Source organism: Lipotes vexillifer, unplaced genomic scaffold, assembly GCF_000442215.2.
Source record: "Lipotes vexillifer unplaced genomic scaffold, Lipotes_vexillifer_v1.1 scaffold213, whole genome shotgun sequence".
Classification (NCBI taxonomy): domain Eukaryota; kingdom Metazoa; phylum Chordata; class Mammalia; order Artiodactyla; family Lipotidae; genus Lipotes; species Lipotes vexillifer.
The window spans coordinates 7,144,533-7,156,155 of record NW_006780610.1 but is presented as its reverse complement, the minus strand read 5'-3'; the positions used below and the strand labels follow the sequence as shown (position 1 = coordinate 7,156,155).

Below are 11,623 nucleotides of genomic sequence, written 5' to 3'. Positions count from 1 at the left end.
AAAAAAAAAAAAAAAAAAAAAAAAAAAAAACCAGCCAGGAACTGGATTTGGCCAGGTGGGCCATAGTTTATTGATCCCTGATCTAGATCCTTTCAAGAAAAAAATGCATATACCCTTATACATTCAGAATGTGGTTTCTAACTACAAGGGGTTTGCAGACCTTTGATGCCCTACTGTAGACCTCCCCATGAATTCCAGGCTAGAACCTCTGATTTTTACAAGGCTCTATGAATGTACCTTCAGCTGTGCTCTGCCTGATGGAGAAGCACTTGGCATTGTTTCTCAGAGCAGGCAACGTGGTCAGGGATCAACAGGACACTTTTTTCCTAAAACCTCATAAAAGTCCAGGCCTCAGACAAATATCCAAAAAGATTGCTAAGTGAGGACACCATTAGGGCCCAGCTGGGTCCGGCTGTGTGCCAGCCCCTCCTGGGATCTCTGCAGCCACCAACTCTAGTGTCAACGACTCATTCCCCCCACCATCCCCAAACATAGCCAGTCCCCCCAAGGCCCACATATCGTGGAAGAAACTTCTGAAGAGGCCTCTCTTACTTAATCAAGAGGTTGTAGCTCACACTCAAAGAGACTTAGTTTGGGTTCAGAGCCAAAGGTCCAGGCTGAGGACAGAACCAGGATGACCAAGATCACAGGCTTGCTTTTGGGAGGAACTCATTGTTTTTTCCAAAGAAATTGGGTTATCCCAGGAGACTTCACTTTAAAGACAAATAGGTCTTTTCAGAAGCCCTCAGTTAAAGCAATCTGGAGTTATGTCAGAAGCCCCCAGTTAAAGGAATGTGAAACTTTCTCTGGAGCCTTCCTAGTACCTTTAGTTAAAAATAACTGAGACCTTCTCAGGAACTCTCAATCGTTTACGTTAAAGCACCAAACACCCCTTACCAACAGGCATGAATTTTGCCGAGGGAGTTAGGATCTGCCCTCTTTCTGTGGTATACTCCTAGCCAAGACAAAGGTGGTATCTATTTGTATATTGCTATAGCTCCATTCAAGAAAGCATCACTTATTCTTTAAGTTCTTAGAGGCAAGAGGAAGAAAGCTTTCAAATAACTGGCATGCTTTACCAGGGTGTTATGTCATTATTGTTATTAATTATCATTAACAGTCTTAAAATATGCCTATGAATGATCTCAACACAAAATAGCAGTGTGGGTCTTAGCCAAGAGCAGCATAATTACCTATTAATGAGATGTAAATTTCCCAGGAAAATGACAGTGATCTAGACGTACCACCTTCTGAACTAACATAATAAAGTTAATAATAATAATAGTGTATAATCTGAAGATATTAGTGTTAATTTGAATGCTAACACCATATTTAAACGGGCTGAGAGAAGCGGAAATTATTTGCATAACTCAAACCAAGAAACCCTAATCTGTGCTATCAAGGAAAAATTGATTGTTCTTCTCTGAATGATACAAAGCTGACTCTTTGCAGTCACTATAGTGAGCAAAAAATTTTTTCAGCTACTTATTTTATGTCTTTTACTTAGGGTTTATATCTGCCTCATTTCCAAAACCAAGCCAAGGTACCTTATAATACAGTGAAGCCCAAGAGAAAACAGAATTTAAAAAATAAAAACACAACAAAACCCAGTTAAGGGGAGAAAAGAAGATGTTACCAGGCCCTCAAGATAAACGACTGCAGCTCAGCTCTGATTTCAAGTCTCAGTTTCCTGGAAACAACGCGCAGGGGCAATTTAAGTAACTGAGTTACTGGTTAGTAACCAGCCTTGTTAGGACAGGCACAAGCTCTGAATCTGAAGAAGCCCTTCCCGGCAGCTAAGAGCAGCGCAGCCCTGCCTGCGGCTATTACAACCTCACACATACAGCTCCTGAGGCCGAGCCGAGGCACCTACCTTCATAGCTGGCATGGAAGCCCTGTGCGCTGACTGCATAGTCACTGATGAGGCGTAGAGAGAGGGTGGTGGCCGCACTGACGACGGTGGCCGGCAGCTGAAAGCCTGTGAGCCTGAAAGACAAAGAGGTGAGATGGAGGGAGGATGACCCCCTTGGGAACTGAACATGCCTTAAGCATTTATTGAGCACCTGCTGGATGCACAGTGCTGATCTAGGCACAGGGAAGGATATGAAAGAAGTCGAACGCCAGGCATATGCCAGGTGTTCAAATTTAAAGTAATGTCCAGCAAAGGTGATGGAGTCCGATCACAGAAATATGGGGGGCTACTCCCCCGAAGCCATGGGCTACACCCGACCTGGAGGCTGGCTCATTTATGGCTCTTCTCTTTCTCCTCCTCCAGTTTCTTCTCCTGATGTATCCAAGCAGGACCCTACGGGGCCTTCCCCAGACAGACTCATCCCACCCCATGTCCTCCACGGGCCTCTTGTCCGTAGAAAACTGTAGCCTCCTAGGCCTTCTCTGAGTTCCAAAGAGTAAATTTAATCAGAGAAGTGAGAAAATGAAGAAAGAAAGGAAAACAGTCAAGCTAGACAAAATAATAATAGCTTAGCCATTAAACAAAGTCAAGGACCTTTAGTTCCTCCTCAGGGGCTACAGATAATATTCTGAGCCATGTCCTTTGAGCTGTTTTGCAGATGCTGAAAATCCCATCAGGTGAAAGAAGTTAACTGGATGCTGCCCACAGCACGTAGATCCCCAGACCAGCTGGAACCAGAAGGTTGAGGATGTTGACTCCCGATTACCTCACCATCAAACAATCAGAAGAATGTCCACAAGCTGATCACTTACCCCACAACCCCCCTCCCTCACCCTATCTTTACAAACCTCTCCCTGAAAGCCTTCAGGGAGTTTGGCATTCTAAGCACTAGCCAGCTGGACTCCTTGCTTGGCACCCTGCAATAAACCACGACCTGGTGTCAGTAGATTGCCTTTATTGCATGTGGACAAGCGGACCCACATTTCGTTCAGTAACACTGACTCTTCCCTTTCTGGCTAAGGTCCTTTGAGGCTCTGGGTAGACTTCGCCACAAATTTACAATGAATAATCACCAATAGACAATATTTATTCACACACAGAGGAAAATATATCCAACTCTAAGTAGCAGAATGTGGATGCTTCTTATCATAGACTTTATTCTTTAAAAGGAAAAGGTCTACTGCTTTTATAGAAATGATAAGTGCTTATTATTTTTAAAAGATGAAACCAAAAACCCAGTACAATCTAGAAATAATTGTTCTTGACAGTTGACATACAAAGAGATGGAAGGATGGGTAGTTCAGATCATATTCAGTGAAATAATTTCATACAAATGGGATCATATTGTATATGCTTTGAAAATTAAAATGCTTACATTTTTTCCCTGCGAGTTAAGTAAAGAAAAAGAAAGAGGGGTGAAACAAAAGGAATTGTTGAACCTGAAATAATATGTTTGTAGCACAAGAGAGTCATTTTTAAAAGATTCTTCTAATTTTAAAAGGATAAAATAATGAAGCTTTCACTGAACACTTGGGAACATATTTTAGGAAAGGAGCTGTCCTCTGCTGGGTGTCCACACATGGTGGCCCCCACAGGTGACGTGATTGTGCACAAAGGTGGTGGTGGGGTGGCCAGGCTCCTGTCCACCTTTGTCGTTTGTCCCCTACCTGAGGCTTATCTACCGTCCCCCACCCCCGGCAGGGCTCAGGGAGGAATTCAAAGTGTACCTTTACCTCCATTTTTAAATTTAAAAAAAAACTGTGAAAAAGATAAAGGGAAAAGTGAAAACTGGGAAGATTATGTATAATATATATGACAGGAAGAGGGTTAGTATTCATAATCTATAAAGAACACTTACAAATCAATATGAAAAAGGTAAACAGGGAAGGAGGAAAAGAGCAAAGGATGCATACAAACAGAAACAGAAAGATGCTCCACCTAATTAATATCAAAAATATGAAAACTCAACCCACGAGACTCATTTTTCATCTTTCAGACAGGCAAATATCCAGAGCTGGCAAAGGTTAGAGAAAACGAAGCCTGTAGTTATCAAAATGATAATAAGGAAATGCCACAAATTACGCACATACATTTGACAAACTAGATGAAATGGACCAGTTCCTTGAAAAACACAAACTCCCATAAATTTCCCAACATGAAATAAATCATTTGAAGAGCCGTGTAGCTATTAAGGAAATTGAATTCATAATTTAAAAATTCCCCCAAAAGAAATACCCAGGCCCAGAAGCTTTCAATAGAGAATTCTACCAAATGTATAAAGAATTTGCACCAATTCTTTACAATCTCTTCCAGAAAACAGAGAAAGAAGGAGCACTTCCAAACTCACTTTATGAGGTATTACCCTGATACCAAAACCAAAGGCAGTACAAATAAAGAAGACTAAAGACCAATATCCCACAGAATATAAATACAAAATGCCTTAACAAAATATTAGCAAAGAGAATTCAGCAAAATAATAACTTTGCTGAATAATTATACACCACAAAAATACATACACCACAAAAGTAATTATACACAATAACCAAGTGGGGTCTAATTCAAAGGATGCAAGGCTGGTTCGATATTTGAAAATCCATCAATGTAATTCACTATATTGACAGGCCAAAAGTAGAAAAATCACATGATCACATCAACTGACACAGAAAAAGCAGGTGACAGAATTCAACACTCATCCCTGATTTAAACAAAAAACTTTCACGGACTCACAGACTTAGAGGGTGGGCTTGTGGTTGCCAAGGGGCAAAGGTGAGGGGGAGGGATGAATTGGGAGGTTGCGATTGGCATATACACACTACTATATGTAAAATAGGTAATTAACAAGGACCTACTGTACAGCACAGGGAACTGTACTCAACACTCTATGATAACCTATATGGGAAAAGAATCCGAAAAAGAATAAATATATGAATATGTATGACTAATTCCCTTTCTGTACACCTGAAACTAACACAACACTGTGAATCAACCATACTCCAATATAAAATAAAAATAAAACTTTCATAAAACTAAGAATAGAAGGAAACTTCCTGACTTGATAAAGAGCATCTACAAAAATCCTACAGCTAACCTCACACTTAATGGTGCAAGACTGAATGCTTTTCTCCCAAGACTGAGAACAAGGCAAGGATCTAACAATCCAATTGGAAAATAGGCAAAAGACATGAAAAGACATTTCACTAAGGGGATATGTGGATGGCAAATAAGCACAAGAAAAATGTTCAACATCATTAGCCATTAGGGAAAGGGAAATTTCCCTAATGGAAATAAGACCATTATGAGATATTACTACACACCATTAGAACAGATAAAAATAAAAATAGTGACACCAGACTGACAACGATGCAGAGCAACTGGATTTTTCATACGTTGCTGGTAGAATGTAAAATGGTACCGACATTCCGGAAAATGGACAATTTCTTTTTAAAAATTACTACACATACACTAGTCATACAACTCAGCAATCACACTCCTGGGCATTTGTCCCAGAGAAATGAAAACTGGTGTCCACACAAAAATCTGCACATGATTGTTCAGAGCAGCTTTGCTTGTTTGTTTGTTTGTGGAATAGCCCCAAATTGAAAACAACAAAAATGTCCTAAAATAGGTGAATAATTAAACCAACTGCAGTACATCCATGCCATGGAATACTACTCACTAATAAAACGAATGGACTATTGATACATATAACAACAGGGATGGATCTCTAGGTTATTATGCTTAGTGAAAAGAAAAGCTTATCTCAAAAGAGAACGTAGCAGATGATTCCATTTATATAACATTCTGGAAATGACAATATTAAAGAGATGGAAAACTGATGAGCGGTTGCCAGGGGTTAGGTTTGGTGAGAGGAAGGGGAGTGGGGCGATTATAAAGGAGTAGCACGAGGGAGAACTTTGTGGTGATGGAACAATTCCACATCTTGATTGCACTGGTGGTGACATGAATCCACACGTGATAAAATGACATAGACATACGCACACACATTGCACCAACGTCTATTTCCTGGTTTTGATGTTGTACTGTACTTACATTAGATGTACCCATTGGGGGAATCTGGGAGAAGGGTACATGGAACGTCTCTCTACGATCTTTACAACTTCCTGTGGATCTATAATTATTTCAAAATTAGAAGTTTTGAGAAATCGTATATGTGGCTCACATTATATTTTTATTGGACAGCACCTCGGTCCTCCATTAAATCTGACATAAACTCAGTCTACCTAGATTGAGCCTTGAGCTGCTCCTTGGTTCTTGGTGGGTCCCTCTGTTCAGCTGCCTCCTGTTCATTTCAACCCCAACAATGTCCCCACCCACCACCAAACACACACACGTGCCTCCTTGGCTGGGTCCTTGCTGGAAACGGCTGACCACCAGAACCACAGCCCTGGCCCCCAGCCCACCGCTCTCTCGTTCACTGGTTTCCCACCAACCTGCCCTGCACCAGACACCCTTCTCCACCCCCAGACAGTCACGTGTGATAACTGGACCCTGATATCAAAATACCAAATTATCCCCAACGGGCTCAGACCTCTATCTGGATCTGAGCCATCCCCTTTTTGTCTCTACCCCTAAGCGGGCCCAGTTCACAGCGGCGTCAACTTGCCTCTCACCCATGTGCACAAGCATTATGCCTCGGTGCCCTTCCCAGACACCCAACCACATACAGCTTCGTGCAGAAGTTTCACACCTCACCAAGGCATGACCACTGCTCCCCTGAAGTCGTCTCTGGAAATGACATTCTTCCCAACGAGTAAAATTTGTTGATTTTATTCCCCTAGCTAGTTCCACGATATTTTTGAGCTGCCATGAAAGCTTCCTAGACCCTAGTTTCTTGGTACTATATTGACACAAGCTGCAAAGAGCTACGGCACACTGTCAACAAACAATTACAGCTTTATCACTTGCAATATACGGAATTGCAGCTTACTAGGCATTTTCTCTAATCAGATACTTACCACTGCTCTGCTCTTTCCCAGGCTTGGGAGATAAATTCTAACATGGAGGGTTCCTCAAAGGTGCTAAAGCTGGAGGGGGTGGGCAAGCTTGAGTCTCCCCATCTGGATACTTGAATCATTCCTCTGCCCTGCGGCCTGCTCTTCCCTCACCCACTCCTTATTGCTGAATTGATTTCAGATGAGTTGATGACCCCGCAAGCCAGGAGGAGATATCACGTTGCATGTCGGAATAAGCAAATAAAACTTTCAGATTTTCACATCTTTTATCTGACAAGTCTAAATACTATATTGAAAGGAGTGAGGCATTGTTCAATAGTGCAATCCAGACTTATTAGAGAAATGGGGTAAAATGATGGCAGGAAAGGCAAGAGGCTCCTATTGCTGTTGGCTGTCTTATTGTTGACTCTAAAATGTGCGGAGAACAGCTTTTGCAAACAGATGGCACGGCCACAGATGTAAGCTAATACTCTTCTTTCGCTTTACCAAGGCTTCTTGGATTTTCCACTTCCTCAGGAGCCTTGTTTTGGCTTGTCTCCCTGCCCAGAGGAGCCCAGAGTCTTGGAAACGGGTGATGCTCATGACCCCAAATTTCTCACTGTCCCAGTTCAGAATCCATCAATGGCTTCCAACTGTCCTTACGATTAAAACCAAAATCCCTAACGAGGCCCACAAAGCCTTCCTGGCTCCAGGCCCTCCAGTCTTCTTTGGTCAAGGGTGGGGGCAGCACTCAGCCCAGAGTGCAGGCAATAAGGGGTGTATTCTCCAAGGAACTCTCCAAGTTCCTGTGGAGAACTTGAAAACAATAATAAAGCAGACTTGAAAAGTCTACTCATCATCACCATGAGTCTGCACCCCAAACAGTGTCAGTGATAAAATCCTCTTCCCCGCCTCTCTCCCACCCTCCTCCTTGATACACTGCTGGTTTCAGTTCCTTCAATTGGCCAAGCCCCCATCCTCAGGGCCTTTGCACATGCTGTTTCCTCTTCAGAACATTTTCTCACATCCCCTCCACCTTTGATTAATCCCTTCTCATCATTCAAGTCTCCTCACAAATGTCAACATTATTTTCAGAAAGGTACATTCCTGACCTCCCAGACTAGTCTGTCTATTTTGCATTTGAGAGTCCGCATGCCAGTGCAGGGGACACGGGTTCGTGCCCCTGTCCGGGAAGATCCCGCATGCCGCGGAGCGGCTGGGCCCGTGAGCCATGGCCGCTGAGCCTGTGCGTCCGGAGCCTGTGCTCCGCAGCGGGCGAGGCCAAAACAGTGAGAGGCCCGCGTACCGCAAAAAAAAAAAAAAAGAAAGAATAGTTTGCCGAAGGTGGGGGAGGGAGCATGCCATGCCACACAGGGCCACACGGGGAAGCACCAGGGTTGGTCAGGATATAGAAGGGATGGGAGGAAAATGTGAGCAAGAGCCCTAACTGGGGCTGCAGTAGGGGAAGGAATGGGTGAAGCGGGGTAAGCAGGCGACTGCCCTTAGTTGTCTGACATCTGACCCTGGGGTGCTTAGGGCAGGGCGATGGTGGCTTAACAGGTAAGAGCTCAGTAAAGGAGGTAGGTGGGCTCTGAATTGGTCGGTTTGCATATAAAAGGCTCACTCCCAGAAGAGCAGTTTGCTGTGTCTTAGAATTGCTGACCCTGAGAAGGGCTGCCTCTCCTGGGTCAGCAAAGTCCCAAGATGTCAAAGCATCAGAAAATATTTGTATTATTTGTGTGATTAACACACACAGCCATACATGGCCCATCCTGACAATTACCCTTTTTTTTTTTTCATTGCTAGCATTTATCACATTTCCTAATAAGATGTATTTTGGGGTAAATATTTTTATTATTTTTGTGATTATTTTGTTCAGGTCTCCATGAAAGCAGTGGATATGTTTGCTTTCCCCATCCTTGTCCAGTTCTGGACTTACTGCATACAGTAAGTTCCCTACATATGAACAAGTTCCGTCTGGGGAGCCCTTTCGTAAGTCCAATTTGTACATAAGTCCAACAAGGTTAGCCTAGGTACCCAACTAACACAATCGGCTATATAGTATTGTACTGTAATACGTTTATAATACTTTTCACACAAATAATACATAAAAAACAAACAAACACAAAAAATAAAGCAAACATTTTTAATCTTACAGTACAGTGCCTTGAAAAGTACAGCAGTACAGTATAACAGCTGGCGTACAGGGGCTGGCATCGAGTGAACAGGCAAGAAGTTACTGACTGGAGGAGGGAGAGGAGGTGGAAGATGGTAGAGCTGAAGGATCGTCAGCAGTAGGAGACGGAGGGCAAGCTGCAGTTTCACTCACGCCTGACATCGATGGCACAGGTTCCGGTTCCTTGCTGGATTCAACTCTATCTACCCTCTTGAAAAAATGATCCAGTGATGTCTGGGTAGTAGCTCTTTTTTTCTCATCATAGATGACACTGTAGCACCGGATTGCATTCTGAACGGCTGCTGCAACCTTCATGTACCGTTCTGCTTTTCAGGCGCTGGGCCTCAAAAACTAACAGTGCCTCCCCAAATAAAGAAAATCCCCTGCCGTTTCCTGCATCATGAATCTCTGCGGTTCTTCAGTTACTTCTTCCTCTTGTCTCTCTTCGTCCTTTCTCTGGGCCTCCAATTCCTGGCAGTTCTTAGCAGTACCAGCTACGTCACCGCTGCTTTTATGCTTGCTTCCAGACACCTGGGCTTGAAATAAAGACACTTTACTACTGTACTCTATACAGTGCTGTACAGTAAAGTACACAAAAGCACAGCCACTTGTAGAGAATGCACGCACGTGACCATGTACACCAGACACGTGAACTAACTTATGTTACTGGACATGCGAATGCACATTCGCATCTTTGAAAGTTCACAACTTGAATGTTCGTATGTAGGGGACTTGTATTTATTTTTGAATGAATGAATGGAGGGTTATCTGTCATTTCCAGGGGCAGCCACACAGTGTCACAGTTCATCGTGATGCTGCCAGGATAGACAACAGGAGGGGGAGACAGCTGGACATGGTATAAGTAACACTTACTGACTGTGGCCATCTCCCTACACCACGAAACAGGGTGAGATACAAGGAAAAAGCAGCCTGTTCTGAACATCTCCAGGAAGAAGAGGGGCTTTTAATGGGGCTGTCAGGAAGAAGGGACAGAGGGAAGTGGAGGGAGGGTGGAGGGGAAGCAGAGAGCCCAGGTGGGAAGGTGAGACTGCCCCAGGCTCTGAACTGCACCCTCCCTGCGTTGTGGAGACTGAGGAAGGGAGAGACCCTTAGAGGGGAATTGCTCCATGGGGCACCCGGCAAGGCTGGACTGTCCACAAAAGGGCTGGTACGTCCCCACCCAAGTTTGGCCCAGATGCAGCTGAGTTGGTGCTGCCCACCTGCAGGAAGCACTGAGGCCTTGAGCATATCAGCAGTGGCCAGTGTGGCCTGAAGACCAGGGGGACCCTCCTGAAATGTTGAAGTCTGTGAAAGACTTGCTTGGGGGAACCACAACAACGGCTGAAATGAGATTTCTCACCTTCATGAGTGGGGGCTCTAGGTCAAAAATTTTTTTAAATGCAATGATATGACACTTTTTCCACCCAAGAGAAGCATTTGCATATTCCTACTTGTAAAAATAAAAGGTAGTCTTCTGACTCCAAGAGACAATACCCATGTCTGAGAATTCCAAGGCTCTCAGTTGACTGACTACCATCTTCCCAAGCTGGGGCCTCTGGGCTCTGAGGCACAAGGGTTGGGGTGAGACCTTGAAGGAACCCTGTCAGGTGAGGAACAGTTGAAGGAAGTGGGCATGGAAAGTAAAAGAGAATTGGTAAGGAGAGAACTGTCTTCAAATCCCTGAAAGTCCATGCCTGACACACCAACATCCTCATGAAATGATGAGCGAGAACCAGGACCACAAGGACGGAGGTTCAGGGAAAGCTACTTGAGTCCATCAACACACAGAAGAACATGGGCAATCACACCTGCTTGGGGAGGGAACAGGCTGCCTCTCAAGGTCAATCCAATTTTAATTCCTCAGTTACTTATTGAGTGCCAATGGGTGTCAGATGCTGAACTTCAGAGACGGGTCAGAGCCGTGGGCCGAGCTCAATGGGACATGGCTTTGTTTCCACTAGTCAGAGGACCCATGGGAAAGACCAGAATGAAACTCTTAGCGCCACGAACTCTGACCTGGAGCCTTAGACTCCGTTAGTACAGTGAAGTGACTCCACTACTGGAGTGTGTGTAAATCCTGATTCCTGATGTCTAGAGAAATAGGAGGATAGGACAGAGTGAAGAGTAAGGCTTTATTCGAGCATCTTCCAGGCACATGGCGGCCTTCTGAGATAGGGAGAGAACAATGAGTCATCCCTGCGTGAGTACTGCTGTGGCTGGTGCTCTAGGCCTCAAGTGAAACCAGAGATCTGGTCAGCTCTAAGGGCGTGATGACTGGGAATGACAGAGACAGACCACCCCTTGGGTGATGTGGCTCAAGGCTTTGCCTTTGCAGAACTTGGCCTGCCTTTCTGCCTCCGCTCACATCTCTCTCCCCTTTGCTCTCTCCCCTGCACCCACATGGGCCTTTACACTTCCCTTGAATGTGTTGTGTTTCTTCCCACCCCAGGGCCTTTTCATATGCTGCCCCCAGGGCTGTGTGCACTGCTCTCTCCCTTAGCCACCCAGGCTGCTACCACCTCACCTATCCATCTCCCACTAGCTTCTGGGGTCTCAGTTTGAATGTTACTTCCTCTGGGAAAG

General features: G+C 44.4%; 1 protein-coding gene across 1 annotated transcript in view; it reads right to left on the bottom strand.

The window, feature by feature from the left end:
* Positions 1–11,623, bottom strand: part of CSMD2 (CUB and Sushi multiple domains 2) — a 621,436-nt gene that overhangs the window by 562,423 nt on the left and 47,390 nt on the right. The window contains exon 3 of the mRNA XM_007453867.1: positions 1,874–1,986. Within this exon, the coding sequence (XP_007453929.1) occupies positions 1,874–1,986 (113 nt within the window). The remainder of the gene's footprint in view (positions 1–1,873; positions 1,987–11,623) is intronic.